The following is a 21,683-nucleotide window of genomic DNA, read 5'->3' as shown; positions in this document are numbered from 1 at the left end:
AGGATTCCCCCAACAACAGCACACTGGCAGAAGGGGTAGGCAGTCCTTAGATCAGCAGGCCTCTTGTCCTTGGTTACAGGGTTCCTTGTCAGAAGTGATCTAAATTCTTGGTTCAGGGGTCCTTCTCTTATACCCCTTCTCGTCTTTGATCCCTTTGTCCATGCCGGGGGTTTCCCAACATCCTGGGTCTGTTGTGGGTGGAGCCAGGCAGAAGCACCTGGCCTATTCACTGAGCAGGGCTGGGTCCTCAGACGCCCAGCAGGAGGTGGAGCCAGCATTGATACTGGCAGGAGCAAAGCTATCGGCCTCCTGGCAGGAGGTGGGGCTAGGATCGTCCAGGGCAGGCACAGAGCCATCAGCCGCTTGGCAGGAGGTGGAGCCGGCATTGTATCAGGCAAGGCAGGCTATCAACAACTACTCTCCCCCTACTCTCGACGTAACTGTCCCACTCATCCCACACTGACTTATCCAGACCTGTGGAGCCACCCAGCTCCTGTCACACACACGCAAGACCAGCAGAAACCAGATATGATTAGACAAGAAAATAGACACCTTCTAAAAGTGCTATTTTCAAACCCAGAGTCCAAAAACCATCCACACCAACGGATGCGTAATTAAACCCCGAGTTCAGGGATACCAAACTCGACATTGCACCATGCTCCCCGAGCCAGCTAGGATCATAGCATTAATAATCCCGGCGGCCCATTCTCATCAATGGAGAGCAGGCTACCTCGCAATAGTGAAGAACCAAGGTGGCGGTACTTCACTATCAGGACATGCCAACTTGGTCAGGCGTGTCCTACCTCAGACTTACAATGCACCCTGCCCGCGGGCCTACCATAGGGGTGACTAACATGGAGCCAAGGGAAGGTTTGGGGGGCTGGCAAGTAGGTATACTCGCGCAGCCGCGTGACAGCACTAGGCTGCACGTGGGTCTCGCAATGACCGACCCGTAGACATTCTTTTACGAGGCCGTTCCTGTGGGTGGCACAACACGGGCTGCAAGCCCACGAGCGGCATTTGCATTTACAAGCCCCGGCACTCCTGGTGCACTAGACGAGGGACTGACAGTAAACCAAATAAGCCAAACATGGATACAATGGTGACATCAATTTAACATAGGGAGCACTTGCGCTATGGCACTGATCAGCAGTGACACAGCGCTCAAAGCATATACCAGCAAAACATCGTAAAACAGTAGAGGCAAAACAGAACGAATGGAGGAGAGACTCAAGCCAATGGTGTCAGGTCTAACACGTGTCCCCTCCAGCTGAAATGTGGGGAGAACTACCCTTGACCTAGGGAGTCCTCAGCACTAAGGCAGAAAAATCTGGACAGACCATCAGCATTGGCGTGATCTGTACCAGGGCGGTGTTCCACCGTAAAGTCCATCCCCTGTAGGGAAATGGACCACCTCAACAGTTTTGGATTCTCACCCCTCATCTGCATCAACCATCTGAGGGGCCTGTGATCTGTCTGAACCCGGAAGTGAGTCCCAAACAGGTAGGGTCTTAGCTTCTTCAGCGCCCAGACCACAGCAAATGCTTCTCTCTCTATCGCACTCCACCTCGTTTCCCTGGGAAGTAACCTCCTACTGATAAAGGCTACAGGCAAGTCTCGGCCCTCTTCATTCACCTGAGCTAGAACAGCCCCCACGCCATGCTCTGAAGCGTCCGTCTGAACAATAAACTCTTTCGAAAAGTCGGGTGCCTGGAGAATGGGTGCTGTACACATTGCAGTTTTCAGGGTGTCAAAGGCCGTTTGACAGGCATCAGTCCAGATCACGTTTCGTGGCTGCTTCCTGGAAGTCAGCGAAGTCAAGGGGTGCACAATGTTACCGTAATCCTTGACAAACCTCCTGTAGTAACCCGTGAGTCCTAAGAAGGCTCTCACCTGAGTTTGGGTTTTGGGCGGCGCCCAAGCCAGGATGGTATCAATCTTGGGTTGCAGGGGGGCAACCTTGCCGCTCCCTACTTGGTGCCCCAAGTACACCACCGAACCCTGCCCAATCTGGCACTTACTGGCTTTGATTGTGAGGCCTGCTCCGCGCAGGGCCAACAACACTTCCTGGAGGTGGTGCAAGTGTTCCTCCCAGCTGGCGCTGAACACTGCGATGTCGTCCAGGTAGGCGGCACTGAAATCCTCCAGTCCAGCCAAGACCTGGTTGACCAACCTCTGGAAGGTGGCAGGGGCATTCTTCATCCCAAAGGGCATCACCCGGAACTGGTATAGCCCATCTGGTGTGGAGAATGCTGACCTCTCCTTTGCCCCATCAGTCAAGGCGATCTGCCAGTACCCAGACGTTAAATCAAACGTACTAAGGTACCGGGCAGCCCCCAACCGATCGATGAGCTCATCAGCTCTGGGGATGGGGTGCACGTCAGTCTTCGTGACTGAATTGAGTCCTCGGTAATCCACGCAGAACCGGAGTTCTGGTGAAGCACCAGGCGCTGCAGCCTTCGGGACCAAGACCACTGGGCTGGCCCAAGGACTGCTAGAGGACTCAATCACCCCTAACGCGAACATTTTGGAGACCTCCTCCTTAATGTACGCTCTGACCTTGTCAGTCACCCTGTAAGCCTTGCGCTTCACAGGAGGGCTGTCTCCGGTGTCAACGTCATGGACACACCAATGAGTTACACCCGGAACCAAGGAAAACAGATCCGGGAATTGTCCAAACAGTTGGCGACAATCCTGTTTCTGCTCAGGGGTCAGTGTGTCAGAGAGGACCACACCATCCACTGACCCGTCTTGCTCTTTAGCACACAGGAGGTCAGGAAGAGGCTCACTCTCCTCTTCCATTCCATCGTCTGTAGCTAGGAGCATGCCCACTTCGGACCTTTCTAAGTGGGGCTTCAAACGGTTGACATGCAGGACCCGCAAGGGGTTCCTGGGAGATTTCAAGTCCACCAGGTAGGTGACATCGCTCTTCTTCTCCACAACCCTAAACGGTCCAGTCCACCTGTCCTTGAGCGCACAAGGTTCCACAGGGGACATGACCCACACTTCTTGACCAGGCTGAAGCTCTACCAGAGTGGCATTCCGGTCGTACCAACGCTTCATCTCCTCCTGGCTGGCCTCCAGATTTGCCTGAGCAAGTTCTCTGAAGCGCCGAGTCTGGTTCCGAAAGGCCAGCATGTAGCTGTATACATCCTGGGGAGGTTTCCTGGGAGATTGCTCCCAGCCTTCCTTGACCAGACTCAAAGGTCCTCTTACCGGGTGACCGTATAAGAGCTCAAAGGGGCTGAACCCTAGAGACTTCTGCGGCACCTCACGGTAAGCAAACAACAGGCATGGCAAGAGGACGTCCCATTTCCGCCTCATTGGTTCTTCAAGACCCATAATCATGCCCTTCAGGGTCCGGTTGAATCTCTCAACCAGCCCATTTCCTTGAGGGTGGTAAGGAGTGGTGAACTTGTAGGTTACCCCACACTCCTTCCACAGAGACTTCATATAGTTCGAAATGAAGTTGGTGTCTCGGTCTGACACCACCTCTCTGGGGAACCCCATCCGGGAGAAAACACCCATCAGTGCCCGTCCCACCACGGGGGCCGTCACTGTTCTGAGAGGGATGGCTTCCGGGTACCTTGTGGCATGGTCCACCAAGACCAGGATGAACCTGTTGCCCAGGGCTGTCTTGGGGTCCAGGGGCCCAACAATGTCAATACCCACCCGGTCAAAGGGGGTACTGACCACTGGAAAAGGTTGGAGGGGAGCCTTCTGCTTCCTTCCGCTTTTCCCACTTGCCTGGCAAGTGTGACATGTCTTGCAGTGGATGTCTACATCCCTTCGCATCTGAGGCCAATAAAAATGGGTGACAAGCCTGTCATAGGTCTTGTCCTGCCCCAGATGTCCAGCTAACGGAACGTCATGAGCCAAACCCAGTAGGAAGGCTCTGAAGCGCTGGGGTACCACCAGCACACGGGCTGACCCAGGCTCAGCAGCCTTAGGCTCGCTATACAGGAGGTCGTTCTCCCAGTACACAAGATGTGATCCTGACTGATCACCTGAGGATTGGGCTGAGGCCTGCTGCCTCATGCCCACAAGAGAAGGGCACACTTTCTGTTCCGCACAGAATTCCTCCCTGGAGGGACCACCATCCTGCTGCCAATGGGTCAGCTCGGGCAGATCTCCCAGTTCGGCAATTTGTTCCCCTGTGGGCTCCAGGGCATCCCCCTCGGGGTCTACCTCCTCCTGGACCACGGGAACTACGGGGCCGGTTTCCCGCGCCTCCTGCCTCTTCTCTTCACAGCTGGGTCCTGGGCCATACTTTCAGGCTCCGGGACCCCATCAACACCCTTACTCGCTGTCATGGATCGAGTGGTTGCACACACCCACTCTGGCACGCCCAACATTTTCAAGTGCGCCTCCCTCTCCACCTTAGCCCAAGGGGAGTCTTCCAAATCATTGCCCAGGAGACAATCGACAGGCATGGCGGGCCTCACAGCAACCTGAAGAGTACCTGAAACTCCCCCCCATTCAAAGGAAACCTGAGCTACCTCACACTCTTTCTGGGAGTTGTCGGCAGCTATCACAGGGTAGAATGCGTGGGGAACCACCTGCTCTCTGGACACTAAGTGACACTTGACAGCTGTCACACTCGCTCCGGTGTCTCTGAGAGCTTCCACTCTATGGCCAATAATGGTCACCCACTGCCTATATTTACTAGTGTTACTAGGCAGAGGGGGTGGAGGGACCATTTGCATGTCTCCTAGCAAGACCAGGGACATCTCTGCGGGACCCCTCCCACCATGGACAACCATCTCCTCCCCTCCCAAGGCTACGCTTGCCAACTGACGAGGGGGTGCACGCGGCGGTGCATTCGAATCCTTTTTGGGACACTGGGGGTCATAAAACCGGTGTCCCACCTGCCCACAACCGTAGCAGGTTAGGGGGCCCCTATGAACAGGTTTACCCGTCGGGGCCCCTGGCTTCTTCTCAGGGGGAGGCTGGGAACCTTTCCCTTGGTTCCCTTGGGGATTACTTTGGGGCCCTTTCTGAGACTCCTTCTGTTTACCCTTGTCCCCCCCACTCTTCTGCTGGGGACCCTGCCCACCTTTGGCTGAGTCTCCCGCTGGACCCTTGTGGACCCTGGTACTGACCCAGCGGTCCGCCTCCTCAGCAAGTTTTCTAGGGTTAGATATCTTGCTATCAATCAGGTGCTGGCGCAGCTCTGGAAAACAGTTATTAGACAAGTGCTCCCAAGCAAACAAATCATAAAGAGCTTCATAACTTTCCACTTTGCTGCCCTTTACCCAACCATCCATGGCTCTGCAAAAATAGGACACATATTCAACCCATGTCGTACCAGGCAACTTCTTACATTCTCTAAAAGCTTGTCTGTACTTCTCGGGGGTTAAGCCATATCGCAACATTAAAGCATCTTTCATATGAGCATATGACATCCTATCCGCAACAGGCATGTCTAACAGGGTATCTCTTCCCTCATTCACAAAGCGACCCCACTACCCCGCTCCCCAATTCTTCTCAGGGACCTGGTGGGCCAACAATGCTAACTCATATGCTTTAAACCATTGACCAATATCTTCGTTCCTATTGTAATCTTTGATCACATCTTTCAGGAAGTAAAACTTACTTTCTGCAGGCTCGGGTGGAATGCTGCCACCAGAGGGATTCAACTCTAACTTTTTAGCTTGGATATCCAGCTCCCTCAACCTGGCTTCACGCTCCAAAGCTAACTTCTCTCGTTCAAACTCTAACTTTTTGATCTCCAAATCAGCTTCTCTTCTACCTCTTGCATTTTCTAACTCCAACTGCCCATTTATCTTTAGCCTTGCCATTTCCATGTTGTAAGCTCGCTCTTTCGCCCTTTCTTCTCTTTCTTCGGGGGAAAGACCTTTGGAGGAAACACTGCTACCGGGAGAGGCCACAGGTCCATTCACTGGCACCTCCTCATCCCCTTCCTCTGTGGGTACCACCACCACATCAGAGGGATTTCTGGACTCCCACCAGGCCTGTAATGCTTTACGAAAATCATCTTTTCTCGAGAGGCCGGTGGTAGGAACTTTAAACTGGTCGCAAAAGTGTTTCAGCTCATCTTTCTTGTATTTCTTTAGCTTATTCCTCTCAAACTCCCCCACAACAACAACAGGGGTAGTGACTCCGTTGTCACTCATGGTCAAAACTGGCAGTTTAAAAAAATCAAGTTTTCAGAAAAGCGGAGAACAAAAATAGGATCCTTCCCAAATCAGATTGTGACTGCGTTATGGTCTGCTTTCACTATGTAGCGTACACCAATCACTGTACATGGGTCATAAATGCAAGGTCCAAATCCTCACCGCGGCATCCAATGTTAGAACCGGCTGTCTCTAGTTGGCAGAGGTATACACTTCTGACAAATAGGGACACTCCGTTTCTAGTCAGGGCAAGGGGATCACACCCTTCGATAACCCCTGCTCACCCCCTTGGTAGCTTGGCAGAGCAGAACAGGCTTATCTCAGAGGCTGTGTGTTAGGCAATTATGACCACATACAGTAATACAGTGAATACACTACAAATGGACACGACACGGTAGTATTATAAAAATAAGTATTTTTATATAAGGCTTAGCACAAGACCGAATAACGACAAAACTGTACACAATCGGAATAAATACGTTGGGAAGGAAAAAGGATAGTTCAAAGGTAGGTTCTTCTTTAGCACAAAAGTCTTTAGTATCAAAGCAAATCTTCTTCTTGGCAATGCAGTTCTTAGCAACAGGGTAACCCACACGGGGGCTACACGACGTCAGGGCAAAGTTAATCCAAAGGTTCGGCGTCGACCGCGAGGAGCGCTACGTCGAGCCTGGAGTCACACGGACCCCCACCAACACAGTACCTTTAGGAAGATGAAGCACACGATGATCAGCGGCGTCGAGCAATCCGGCGTCGCGTCTTCGGTGTCGATCAGGCCTCAGCAGGCGTCGTCGATGATGTGGTTGCACAGGGTGAGCAGCGCTCACGGCGTCGAAGGGCACACAGTTGATGCGATCAGCAGCGGTGCAGACACGAGGTCCTCTGGAGCTAGAGCCGTACTCCCACTCACTGGCGTTGCTGCTGGCGTCGGTCGGGCCCGGCGTCCGGTCGTCGTGGTTGCTGGTTCTTTCAGAGGTGCTGGATTCACAGTTCCAGCCAATAGCACTTTAGCAGGTGAAGTCCTTTAGCCCTGTGACTTCGGCAGGAGACTGGCACTCTTCCAGTCCTTGGAGATTTTCTTAGCAAGCGTGAGAGTACACACACAGTTCCTCTCTCCTGGTTCCTTGGCAGAAATAAAGAAGCACTGCAGGATTCCCCCAACAACAGCACACTGGCAGAAGGGGTAGGCAGTCCTTAGATCATCAGGCCTCTTGTCCTTGGTTACAGGGTTCCTTGTCAGAAGTGATCTAAATTCTTGGTTCAGGGGTCCTTCTCTTATACCCCTTCTCGTCTTTGATCCCTTTGTCCATGCCGGGGGTTTCCCAACATCCTGGGTCTGTTGTGGGTGGAGCCAGGCAGAAGCACCTGGCCTATTCACTGAGCAGGGCTGGGTCCTCAGACGCCCAGCAGGAGGTGGAGCCAGCATTGATACTGGCAGGAGCAAAGCTATCGGCCTCCTGGCAGGAGGTGGGGCTAGGATCGTCCAGGGCAGGCACAGAGCCATCAGCCGCTTGGCAGGAGGTGGAGCCGGCATTGTATCAGGCAAGGCAGGCTATCAACAACTACTCTCCCCCTACTCTCGACGTAACTGTCCCACTCATCCCACACTGACTTATCCAGACCTGTGGAGCCACCCAGCTCCTATCACACACACGCAAGACCAGCAGAAACCAGATATGATTAGACAAGAAAATAGACACCTTCTAAAAGTGCTATTTTCAAATCCAGAGTCCAAAAACCATCCACACCAACGGATGCGTAATTAAACCCCGAGTTCAGGGATACCAAACTCGACATTGCACCATGCTCCCCGAGCCAGCTAGGATCATAGCATTAATAATCCCGGCGGCCCATTCTCATCAATGGAGAGCAGGCTACCTCGCAATAGTGAAGAACCAAGGTGGCGGTACTTCACTATCAGGACATGCCAACTTGGTCAGGCGTGTCCTACCTCAGACTTACAATGCACCCTGCCCGCGGGCCTACCATAGGGGTGACTAACATGGAGCCAAGGGAAGGTTTGGGGGGCTGGCAAGTAGGTATATTCGCGCAGCCGCGTGACAGCACTAGGCTGCACGTGGGTCTCGCAATGACCGACCCGTAGACATTCTTTCACGAGGCCGCTCCTGTGGGTGGCACAACACGGGCTGCAAGCCCACGAGCGGCATTTGCATTTACAAGCCCCGGCACTCCTGGTGCACTAGACGAGGGACTGACAGTAAACCAAATAAGCCAAACATGGATACAATGGTGACATCAATTTAACATAGGGAGCACTTGCGCTATGGCACTGATCAGCAGTGACACAGCGCTCAAAGCATATACCAGCAAAACATCGTAAAACAGTAGAGGCAAAACAGAACGAATGGAGGAGAGACTCAAGCCAATGGTGTCAGGTCTAACAGCGAGGAAAAATCTCAGCTCCACAGAGTCTTCAGAGCTCCACAGTGCAGAAAACTCATCGAACGGAGCAGAGTTCACCGGCCAGGCCTCATTTTCTGCTTTTTTTTTCTGCCCTAAGTTTTGACTATTCTGCTAATTTTTCTGCCCTCTGTTTTGCCTTTTCTGCCTGTTTTTCTGCCCTCTGTTTTGCCTTGCTGCTCGTTTATCTGCCCTCTGTTTTGCCTTTTCTTCTTTTTTTCTGCCCTCCATTTTTAATTTTCTGCTTGTTTTTCTTCCCTCTGCTACGGCCTCTACTGCTCAGTTTTGCCTGCTTCTGCTTGTTTTTCTGCCCTGTTTGGCCTTTTCTGCTCTTTTTTCAGCCCTCTGTTTTTCCTTTTCTGCTAGTTATTCTACCCTCTGTTTTGCCTTTTCTGCTTGCTCTTTTTCTGCCCTCTGTTTTGCTTTTTTTCTGCCCTTTTCCTGCCAATTCCTCAAGACCTGGCTTTTCAACAGAGACCTCGCACTCCAGTGCCGAGATACCCCCAGGGTCAGAGTGCTGCACTCTGCAAATGCTGATTGATTGATTGATGTAAAGTCGGTACAGGACAACAAGGCTTTCCCAGTTGGTGAAACGAGAAATCTGACAACCAATGTTCGGCTTATCCCCCAACCAGTAGCAATTTAGTCTTGTCGCTATTGAGCTTTATAACATTGGCAGTCATCCAATTTTGGATTATCAGAAGGCTGTTAATCAACATAGTGATGGAGTTTGCTGAAGACTTGAAAAATTTCACAATGAAGAAGTGACCCGGATTGGGCCACCAGGGTCACTCGCTACCACCTCTCAGCCTTCCACAAGAAATGAAGAGTCGGTGAAACAGTAGAGAGTACAAACCAAGTTATTTATTAGTATTGCGCTGCAGCGGAGTCCAGTCTGAACAACCTCACGAGATAGCTGCAGAGGGACTGACTTCAGAACACTTGGTAAAACATAATATGCATTTCCAACACCCCTAAAGACCCGACCAGACTGAAATTTTCCTGCTCGGGCACAGATGAACACAGGAGGTAAAGAAGGATGAGCTACCACCTGCAGAACAGGTACATGTAATCACATTTTCAAGGTTGTCTTGTTCAAGCTCAACGCTCTCTAATGTGGGAGCAGGGCTATGGTAAAGGAAAGGCATGCAAAGACAGAATAAGCTATTCATTAGTGCATTAGGATTCACAACCTTGAATACAATAAGAAGAAGTAACTCGAAGCAGCTTTTCACTGAGGCAGACAGTTAATGAGACAGAAGCTTACTTTCAATCAGAATACAAATGGCGGCTAAAGACAAAAGGGGAGAGGAGTTGGCCTAACGGCTAGGGCGCTCGACCTTGAATCTGGGGAACTGGGTTCGAGTCTCGGCAATGACGCTGAATATCCTGTGATTCTGGGCAAATCACTTAATCTCCCCGTGCCTAACAAAAATGATTGTGTCCTTATGTAATGTTGCTGGTGCTATGTAAAGCGCTGTGATACCTGATTCGGGTCAAGGTCATGCTACATAAAACTCTGTAACAAAAAAAACAGATGCAAATGCTTGCTTAACTGACACAATGCCAGAAGGAGTCGCCTTGACACATTTGCAGTCCAACAACAAGCAGCTGCGTTCTGCATATGAGATGGTGTGGAAGGCTAAGGAACGCATACGCCTATTAAGAAGCTGAATGCATAGATTAAAGAGGAGGATAGGGGGCCAAGCTGAGCCCTGAGGGACACCTTAAGGCAAAACAGTCTCTATAGAGGGGTGAAGACAACACCATGGATTGGGTTCTGTTGTTTAAAAAGGATCGTGTAAAACCTGTAAGTCCCACTGCTGTCAATGCTCTAATAGAAAATCATGGTTCACCTTGTCAGATACCGTGGACAGATCTAAAAGTAAGACCCTCTGCATTGACCCTCATCCTCTCAAGCCCTAAGTCAGTATAAAGCTGCCACTAGGGCAGCTTCTTTACAATATTTAGGCCAAAAGAGTGACTGACACTTGACAAGAAACTTCCCCCTAGCAAAAGGCTAGTAAGCCATGTGGCCAGGTGCTTCTCTATGACATTAGCTATCACTGGTGGCTGAGTGACTTGTCTGACGTTTCCACTCAGCCTAGCCTCAAAGATGCCTCAATGGCTACTAAGAGACAGTCTTTGATTGCTGGAAAGAGCCCTTTACAGACCTTGATTGGGCGCAGGTCATCTCGAGACTCTGACCTCAATGAGAAAGAATAGCCTTCAACCTTGCAAAGCTCATTAAAGGCAGCACTTGAATGGGCTGACTTCACAGCGATGGCTTGAAGGGGAAGACCACTGGTATTGTGAAGTTTTGGAAGAGGGTCTGAAGAGGACCCTATTGAATCACTTGTGGAATCTATCTTTTGTACCTTAAGTTCACCATAGATTTCAGAGATCTTGGCAGAGCAAAGCTCGGCCAGATTGTTGCGGTCACCCCGAAAAGCCAAGACCTTTTTCACCAAGCTAGAAGAGTGACAGAACAAGGTAATTATTCCAAGGGCTGTAGCCCTCGGTCAGAAGTTTGTAATGTTCCAAAATGAAGAATGATTTTGCAGCCTTCAGGAGGGCTTTATATTCCTTTAAAGGGCTTCTAAATTCAGACTGGAATAGATTAAGGCATGAAAGAAACTGTACATTGCATTGCACTAGAAAGGCTTGAAATGTATGGGATCATCAGTTAGTCAGGAGAAGCAAAAGAAGTGCTGCTACAACCAGTGGCGGCCGGCACAGATTGGGGTTGAGGGGAGGGCAGGGAGGAGATGTAAAAAAAAAACATAAAAGGAAAAAAACGTAACTTATCCCTGCCACGTCTCTCTTCTGTCAGGACTTGGGAACCAGAAGGCACCCAGGCTCCTCTGACTAATGACAATGCTGCAATGCAACGTTGTAATAGGTCTGATCCTTGTGGTACGACGCTCAGCCAGGAGCAGGGAACCTGGCAATGTTCTACACACTGGCAGTAATGCAGCCTGTGTGGAGAAAAGGGAAAGTGTGCACGACTCTTTGGCCAGCCAGAGAGGGCCAAATAGTCATGTGCACTCAGAAGTGGGCAAACCACTCCTCCCTTTCCCTGCCCTTTCATTGTAACAGCCCGCACGCCCCAGCCGCAGGAACAAATAAAGTGATAATAACGTTCAGTTATTATCATTTTATTTATCCCTTGTTACACTTCTTAAAAGCAGTAGGGCGACGCTCCTCCGCCTTAGCGGCGGAGCCACCACTGGCTACAATACATAGATTTTTTAAGCTTATGCAGCCAAGAAATTTCGGGCCCCTAGTAATGATCTCTAAAAATGTATCTAACAAAAAAGCTCATTCCTGGTGCACTGTTTCCAGCTTATTCTGCATTTTGTAGATACCCTGAGTAATAACTTACTGTGGATTCAGGTTCAGATTCATGGTAAGCCTGACAAACTGCCAGGTTTCTAGCTGCTGCGGAATCCAGTGTGAGTTCCTACCCTCCTTTCTTACTCATAGATGTTGCCAAATATACAGCAAATCACTATGGCATGTTGGGGGAAGAGGGAATAAGGAAGAATAAACACACTGCAGGCCCAGAATGATCTCCGGCAATAGCTGGTACCAGTAGCAGTCGGTGGTGTGAGTAGCTGCCGGGTGGTGACGTGGGTAGGGGGAGGGGCAGGGTGGGGGTAGTAATCTATGGATTACGGAGGATTACAGTTAAGTAAACATATAAATAAATAAAATGCATTTTGTTGCGTGCACTGCATCGCATTTGGGTATGCAGTGCGCGCAACAAAATTCATTTTATGAGAAGCACAAACTCAGGATTTAAAATGTAAAAAAAAAAGTACCACAATGATTGGTTTTTGCTTTACTAATTAAAATGTATTTCTACCCAAATGAACCCTTTTTAGCAACATATGTAATGAAAGACTAGGGATAAAAATATAATGTTTTAACCTATAACATGCAGTTTGCTTGCAGCTGTTTGATGACAGTTCATAGGTCACCGTGCTATATTTGGATTGCAACTTATGAACTGTATGTAACAAAAGTATCTCTGATGAAATTAATAACCCACTGAGCTATCCACATGAATACAGTTCTTAGATCTGCATGGTACAAGTTCTTTGCAGCAGGCAAATTCACCCTCTGTACTACTTTATAATAGGTCAAAATTGCCACTGGACAAATCTCTGCTCTCTCTCTAGCAGGAACAGTAATCACTAGAGTTATCTTGACATTTTTATTGTTGTCTGAAAACTGCTGGAAACACAGGGATCTCTGCAGCAGGGGTTTTTAAATCCATAAGTAGTTTCTAAACACAGTGCCCCCAACCTCAGCGCCACGTGCAACTGCACTGGTCGCACCACCCTAAAATAGGCCTTGCTCCCTACTTCCTTATACAAAATCTTTAAGATCTTTATATAAGTTTTAAGTTTTCGTTATCATCACACTGTGTGCGCTAGTAACAACAGGATCACACCTATTTACCAGGTGTGGCCCCAAAATCTTTGTTAGAATATCCTCTGACATAAATATTGTCTCCTAAACATAATCTTCCAAATATTTCCCATTTGGAGTTAACCTAGAAAACCTACATCCAATAGGACAATGTTTTTTTAAACAATATTCTGACTTTTTTTTACATTGCTTTCCACAGACAGCTTGTACGATACAGCCTGCGTCTTTACTCCATTACAAAAAAGCTCTACTAACCGCTGACACAAAGTACCTGGCCTTTTAATGTGGTCACTGCAGAACATAAGTCTTACAAAAACAATCTTCCTTGTGTTTTGTCTCTGATTTCAGGTGAACATCAACCGCCAAAATGTCCAGCAAGAAGACCAAAGCGAAGACCACCAAGAAGCGCCCTCAGCGCGCCACCTCCAATGTCTTCGCTATGTTTGACCAATCGCAGATCCAAGAATTCAAGGAAGCCTTCAATATGATCGACCAAAACCGGGACGGCTTCGTAGATAAGGAAGATCTGCATGACATGCTGGCATCCCTAGGTATGTTGGGCAGTGAGAGTGCACGCTTTGAGCAGACACGTACAGTGTGCTTACTATTAACCCTGAGAAATTCTTGCAATCCTAACCAGGCGGACACATACACATACAGCTACCCACAGCACAGCCACAGATAGAGAGTTAACCATCAACCATACTAGAGCTCCCATCAGTCAATCAATAAGGATTCTTGTAGAGCGTGGCAAATCATCCGTAAGGGTCTCAAGGCGCTAGGGGGCCGGGGGGGGGCTGGGGGGGGGGGAGGGGGGTCTGCAGTTCAGTCGAAGACCCATGTCTCGAGGTCCTTCCTGAATTGAGGCAGTGATTGTGATTGCCTGAGATGCAGAGGCAAGGAGTTTAAGGTCTTCACAGCGAGTTAGGAGAAGGAACTTCCTCCAGAAGAGGTCTTGTGGATCTGTGGGTTAGTGACCAGGGCCAGATGGGCGGAGAACACAGGGTCACATAAGCAGACCTACCAATGGAGAGCTACCCAACAAGTACAAATGTATAGCTGCCCTTAAATTCACGGTGTTGGCAAACACAGGCCACAGAGACACACACACCTCCCTACCAAACGCAGGCACACAGCTGCACAATAATAACTATCAATCAAACAAATAGAGATATAACCACTGGCACAACTTGAACACAGGACCGATGAGACAGTTCCGAAGTAGGGGATGTCGCCCGTGATGGATTTCACCTAATTGGAAGATTATACAATATGCATATATATATATATAGGTGGTGAGAAATGTATTGGCTGGTTTGAAAAACTGTGAACCACTAAATAACTGATTCACTTATGAATAGGGAGATTGTGATTCCACTAAAATTGAACACAATCTCTGACCTTGGATACATTTCACAAAGAATGTTCTCAACAGAGAAAATTGCATAGTACTACGTGAATACATTTCATGACGAATGTCAACAACCAGAACTGTACAACAAAACATGATGTAATTCATGCTTACTACCGAGTAGAAGTAAGGATAGGAAAGACATTTTAAGGAAAATGGCTTCATTTGTCCACTTAAAAAATGTACAATAAGAGATATATTACGCAACTGTACAGGATTATTGTCTGGTCGTGAACTCAAGTAGATACACTCAACATTAATTTATTCACTTGATAATTTAAAGGCGTGCAGTTGGCCGCAACCTCAAGAGTGTACTGCCTCCAGTTAAAGGGTAAGGAGTGTGGGGGCATAATTCCTTGTCTACAACCTGAACGAGGGACTGGTGAACAAGCAAGCACAGCCGCACCGTCACTCTACTAAACAAGATATAGAGCTAGCTATTAATTACACATCATGTCACACATCCACAGGTTTGCTGCCCAGAAAGCAGAGGCATAAAAAAGTATCCGTGAGTCATACAGACAACTAATGATCAAACTTGCCCTGTATAATCTCTAAGCAGACAGGTGCCAGGGTGACAGAGGGTGTGTGTCAGGGCTCGAGTTGGGGTACCACGCGGGTGGACGGCGTCCCCCCACTTTTTTTCACCAGGGGCTCATTTACTGGGGCAAATGGAGCCACACATTCACTCTTTGGCCTCTCTGGGGCGAGATCGGAGCTCATTCAGAACGCTGCTCATGCGCTGGCTTCTCTGATGCAATCGCATCTAAGGGGTGAGCGAGGGGAGAAAATGAGTCTGATGGTGCAAGCCACCTTTCGTGACGTCACTTCCTGTCGTGATGTCATCGTCCCCCACTTCTTTTTTTAGGACCTCTGCCCTGGTGTGCGTGCACACACACACACACAATCTGGCTCTCTCTCTTTCTACTTTTTCTCTCGCTCATCTATAACTCCCAGCTATGCATATGGCGCTCCCTAGCAATCATACATTGGCCAACTCACAGAAGTATTGACCTACCACAAATACAGTACTATCCAACAGCCACTGAAACCGAGCTAACCAATAACATCACAAAGCACAGGGCCATGCACCAAACATACACACACAAGCAAAGACACTCTAAGATACCCACCTGCTACACTAGCACAACGACCCACAGACACACAAACAGTTATCCAAAAACCACATGGAGCAAGCAGACTACACAACAACCACAAACATGAAAACATTTAACCAGCAGCCACTGGGGGCAGTCTACAAACAAGCAGGGCAACACAGAGCTATCAACTAAGCAAAGCAGGGCACTAGACATAGAAAATAATAAAAAATTGCAGCCTGCCCAAAGCAAACATATAGCTGCACACTAAGAATGGACAGAGACACTCAGACATAGCTACCAATCACATACACATACCAACATTGCCACACAAAGAGAGCTACCCATCAAACAGAAAGACATGTACCGCAGACAGCATCTTGCATTCACCTGCAGCATTAACAACACAAAAATCCATACTACAGTATCACACATAAACAGTCATATTCACCAGCCACTTTCTATCTCAAACCAACACATTAACCACTTATTGATACACAGACACAGGAACATACACACGTAACCACACATAAATATGCACATGAACCATAACTGCAGATGAACCAAAACAAATAAGTCAACATTCCTTATATTAGACATCATCTGGACGTACTTTCTCCCATTGCAAATACCTACAATCACTAATAGGCACATTATCCTATTACATAGATAAACATATTCATTCACAATCACTTTATTCTATTACACATACATTAGGGTAACACTGGAAGGATGTAAGTAGTGCAAGTTTAAAGTACTTCAAGGATTTGCTCAAGAAGCACATACTGTGTGACCACTCTCATTTGATAGTGTCATTATTCTGATCCAACCAGTGCTTGAAATGAAAAAATAGAAGTGCAGGTACCCTGTACCAGAGTACCTGCTTGTAAATGAGAGGTGCCTGTACTCACCAATTAAAAGTATTACGTCACTCTTGAGAAGTGCAGGTACACTCCCTCTCAAAATAAAAAAATCGACTGAACTCAGGACCGGACAGTACCGGCCCATTTAAAGCACTGATCCAACTAGTCAAGGTAAGATAATCGATACTGTTAAGGCAATATTGTATTGTATTGTACTGTAGTTGCATTTATATAGCGCTTACTACTACTGACGAGGTGCCAAAGCCCTTTTTCGGTGAGTAGCACGCTACTCCGGAACCCATAAAGGATTAGTGGTGAATGAGTGGTGGATATGTTAGTGAGTTAATTGGAATGAGAAGGATAGCGGAGGAATTGAATAGGGGAAAATGTCTGCATCCATATAGCGCTTGCTATCCCTGATGGGGTGTTGAAGCTTTTTTTCGGCGAGTAGCACGCTACAAGTACACCCAACTAGGGCTCTTTCGAGGAGTAATGCAGCAAGTCTTTGATATTGGAGCTCCGATGTAGCTCCTTTCCGTCCAGTGATGTCATGCTTCATTTCTGCAGAGCTTAATCCTGGCAATTTATTCTGTTTCGTGCACTCCCAGCTTTGCAGTTATATTACCTTAAGCCTCAGTCTTTGCTCCTGGCTGAATAAATCCGGCCAGCAACTTCTGGACACAGATCGTGTCCCACCAAGTAAAGAATACCGCCTGCTTGCACAGGAACTTATCGTAAGCTTAGTTGCCTATGGGGCTCCAAAGCAGCATGGAAGCATTCTATGAAATAACAAAATAAATAAATGTGCAATTACTCATGAATAAGGATGTGCAAAGTTGCCTATTTTTTCCTGCCAAGTAACTGAAATGCTTGCAAAAGGTAGGGACACCATCCAGAATACCTGTGATTTCTCGCCAGGGACGTTTTTTTTTTTTTAAATCAAGGCTATTGCAAACTTTTTTTTTTACATAAGCGTTATTTGTTTTGAGTCACTTTCGAGGAAAACATGAAGTAAACAGTCATAAAAAATGCTCCCAAGTTACCTGTGTAACACAGGGCCATATTATCATTCAAGGGCAAGACATTATCGCCGCTTTTATGGGCAGGAAACTGCAGCTAAAGTGGCGATAATGGGCTTGATAATATGCCCTTGTGAATTCCCATAGAAGCCCAGGTTCACACCAGAACCTGGGCTTCTATGGGAATTCACAAGGGCATATTACCAAGCCCATTATCGCCGCTTTAGCGGTAGTTTGCTGCTGATAAAAGCGGCGATAATTTATCACCCTTGCTTGATAATATGGCCCACAGTTTCAGAGTACTCAAGAGGAAAAGCCAAGTGAGACATGCAGTTGCATATGAAATACTTGCGAGTAATCAAGTCAAAATGTTTTAGGGTATTCACAAGAAAGAGCTAAGGATGGAACACACTTGCATAGACATGCTCACAAGTTACTGGCATCAACTAACACTTGCAAGAGAAGTCTCCGTACAGGTGGGGGACCCCTACCCCCCCAAACCCTCACGCAACACTGAGTCATGGAGGGAAGGCTCACGTGCCACCACGTTCTTGCCCCACAACTGCATCTTGCCCATCCCCCACTACTCGTTGGGTTTAAGAATAACAATGCTTGGGCCATATTTATTTGCAAAACATGAAAACACAATAAAAACAGCCTTCGTGTTCAGATAGTCATCACTAAATAGGGTCATTCAATTACACGTGAAAAACTAGGCATTGGTCTCCTGACCACAGTTCACTAGAGTCATGGTTGACCTAGATGCCTCTTCCAACATTAATGAATCAGCTTCGGGCCTCCTATGACTACTCCCAGGGCCCCTAGGTGTATCTTCACTCAGGATAAACTCATCCATTCCCCAATATCAAAGAAGACGGGACCCACCAGTAATCTAATAAAGCCATGCTACAGCCATCCCAACGGAGCCCAATTCTATGGCACTCTTTGGGAGATAGGCCTGGGCAACCAGGCACCTACTTGGTCCATTGTAACAAGCACCATCTCTCAACTTGCCCAGGGCAGTGCTATAAATTAACATCGAAGGGCTAGGGACAGTCGCAGCAGCACCCATCCAACCTCCTCCAATTAGAAAGAATAAGATGGAAATGTCAGTGTCTGACCCTGTGCTGTGATTTATTGCGAGGCCATGAGATGTGCTTATTTCATGGGCCCCTCATGTGATCAATGTCTTCTTTGACGTCGTCTTTTGGTGTTCTCCGGCCCGCAGTTGCTGGCTGCTTGGCGAGGGAGCACCACGTCGAGAGCCGTTATCATACTCTACCAATAAATATTCCACAGGAAAATCCTACCTGTGTAAGAAGTGAGTTTCTACAAATTTTTGGAGACGAGTTGCCAAGACAGCAGGATAGACGCAGTTCTCGATTGGCGTGGTGGCAGCGAATCCTCATCGCGTCAGACCCGAAGTGCAGCTCCAAGTACCAGGAAGTAGGTGCAGGTCAGTGGGTGTTCCCACTCGCAATGCAGGCAGTAGGGAAATCTTCTGGCTCCCGATCTTCTGTATAAGGCCTAAATCCTACCTGTATAAGGAGTATATTACTAAATCCAGCTTAAATGCTTGTCCTCTAGTGCACCTTGAACGCCTCCCCTACTCTAGCTCCTCAAGCTAATCACAGCAGAAGCCTAGTTCTGCAGACTTTAATCCTCGCCTTCAGCTCCTAGTGAACCCTTTTCAACCAATTACAAAGGCAGCGGCTGTTTAAAAAGGGGGGGGGGGTCAGTCCATATATGGTTGGGGTCGCATAGCAGTGGCCCCCTTCGTCCAAGTCAAAGGCACAGGAAAACACTGGAACACAGCAAGCTACAAGTAGGCTAACAATCAGGATCTCTAAGAGATTATGCTCACGTTTAAAAAACTTTGCTCAACTCTACTCATAAACGCACTATTGAACACGGACCTAAAAGTCACCTACAAAAGCCTACATCAAAACAATGACTCCTTTTCCAGAGAAAAATTCTGGTTATTTGTTCACATTTCATTATTCTGTATGGTCAGGATATGACATTTGAATAGAATTTTTGGGGAAATCGTGTGTATTTATTTCTAAGATGGTCTTTCTGTCTTTGTTTATATTAATGAACAGTCAGGGAACACTAGGGCAGCTGTGGACACATTTTCGAGTGCTTTCTTCTTATATTTTCCGTTTAAAGCGGTGCTCTAAGTGGACCAGTGTTCACAGGTACTCTCCCTCTCATTTGAGAGAGGGAGAGTACAGCACTTCTCAGTGAAGGTTCAATACTTTTAATGTGAGGGTGCTGCCATTACTCAATAGCCCTGTGGTGCTCTTGGTCAGTGAGTACCTAAGCTTCTATAATTCCATTTCAAGCGCTGATTTAAAGTATGTGTTGATAAGGAGAAAAATCCAGCCTCTGTGTGGGTATCCTAATTTCTGGACCTGGCAGGACAATAGTATACCAGTCATGCTTTTAGAAAACCAGCCAGGTGGCAACCTTACCCAATATAGGTAATCGTTTCAGAGCCTTGTTGACTACCTGCTACCCTAATGGTGGACAACCTAGTCCCTGATGCAAAATAGACTGGAGCGGTTCCCCGCATTGGCAGAGGAGCATTCCACCCCCCCCCCCCCCGCCCCCCCAAAAAAATGGCAGAAAAGGAAAAATAAAGCTGCACTTGTTTTATTCTTCCTTTCCTGCCAAGTCTTGGGGGCGTGGCCAGATGTTGACAGGCACTGAGGGGAGTGGTAGTGCACTCCCATCACTGCGCATGTTGGGTTGGGCAGCCGTCTCTGGCCGGCCAAACCAACATGCGCAGTGTAAGCTCTCTCCAACCTAGCAACGTAGCTGGGTTGGACAGAGCAGACACAGACTCTCAGTCTGTACTGGAGCGCAAATCGAGGGCGCTCACGCCAATCCTGAAGCTGCTCTCATGCACGAGAGCAGCTTCAGGATTGGCCACAGGGCATTCTAGGAGCCTGTACCTTCCAGAAGCCGTGAAAAGGAGCAGAAGAGCACGAGGGGACGGCTGCAGGTACGTTTTTTTTATTTCTTTATTTTGTTATCCCCCGTGAGACCAAGACTGACCCCCCCTCTCAGCCCATACCCCCCCCCCCCCCCCCTCCTCCTCCAGCATACAGGCTTCTCCTGAAAACAGACACCAAATGAACGGCCCTTGGTCAAATTCTTTTGTGTGTCTGGAACAGCAGCCTTTTGAGGCTGGCGTCTTGTACACGAGCCCAAGGACGTGTGTGGGGAGGCACCTCTGTATATCAGAACGACTTTGAACCCACACCTCCAGTGCGGTCCTCTGTCCTGATTTACAGCTGCAGCATTTGATGAACCTCACGGGGGTGAGGAGGGGCAGGAAGAGGGTTTCGAGGCCAGGCGAGCTAGGGAACATTTTGGTTTGCCTACACTCTGCCTTCTTCAAGCTGCTAGTCTGAAGACTGAAAACACAGGTTTAGCAAACTAACTATTGAGCTACGGGGGCTTGTCTTTAATTGTTTTTTAAATGTCTACTATGTTATGAAGGCACTCTTGTTTTAGTGTTTTTTTATCCTTAAATCTGTTCGGTGGTCCAGTGTGACTCTCAATTACCTTCAATTTTAGAGGACAGTTCCAAAACATCCCTTCTAGCCGCCTCACCATCTGTTTGAACATTATGAAGCTGCTAAGTGCTTAGAGGTGATTTTCTTCGTGTTGGGACCACAGGTTCCAAGTATGAAAATCGATTTTGCAACTTTAACCAAAGTATGAGGTCCTATGCTGATTCATTTTCCTGGCCTCTTAGTGTCTTTTTTGGAAATATTGGGAGTGCTTTTGTGAGCGCACTGTACCTTATGGATTATCTAAACGAGTCCTCCATGTTCTAATATATTTGTTGCAGTTTTATATGGAATGGAGAAAGCAACGGTCACTAGCTCAGCCCCCATTAACCTTACAAAACCACCTGACTACCCACAAAGATACATAGAACTCATGATCCTCCGTCCTTTCGTCAGCCCTAACCTTTTGCTCTAGATCTCAAATGGAGCTTTAAGAATGGGTGCTGAGCACATTGCTTCTTTCGGGGTGTCAAAACCCTTTTGACACCTCACTGTCCAGTTTATTTTTTTGGGCATCTTCTTGGAGGTGAGTTCTCTGAGGGGTGCCACAATGGTGCCACACTCACAGGGCCGGACTGGGAACTGAAACCGGCCCTGGCAAACTGATTGGCCAGCCCCCCATGGGGGATAGGGGTGTGTGCGGCCGAGCTGTTTTCTAGGGCCGGTTACGGACAATTTTGTTACAGGGGCCAATATAACAAAAACACCCCCCAGCGGCCC

The 21,683-nt window shown here is 48.1% G+C and overlaps 1 protein-coding gene across 1 annotated transcript in view; it reads left to right on the top strand.

The window, feature by feature from the left end:
• MYL9 (myosin light chain 9) overlaps positions 1 to 21,683 on the top strand; it is a 91,346-nt gene that overhangs the window by 54,585 nt on the left and 15,078 nt on the right. Inside the window, exon 2 of the mRNA XM_086932223.1 lies at positions 13,341 to 13,543. Within this exon, the coding sequence (XP_086788349.1) occupies positions 13,360 to 13,543 (184 nt within the window). The 5' untranslated portion in view covers positions 13,341 to 13,359. The remainder of the gene's footprint in view (positions 1 to 13,340; positions 13,544 to 21,683) is intronic.

This window comes from Lissotriton vulgaris, chromosome 7 (genome assembly GCF_964263255.1).
Source record: "Lissotriton vulgaris chromosome 7, aLisVul1.2, whole genome shotgun sequence".
Lineage (NCBI taxonomy): Eukaryota > Metazoa > Chordata > Amphibia > Caudata > Salamandridae > Lissotriton > Lissotriton vulgaris.
The sequence above is the reverse complement of the archived record's forward strand: the minus strand, read 5'-3'. Positions and strand labels throughout refer to the sequence as shown.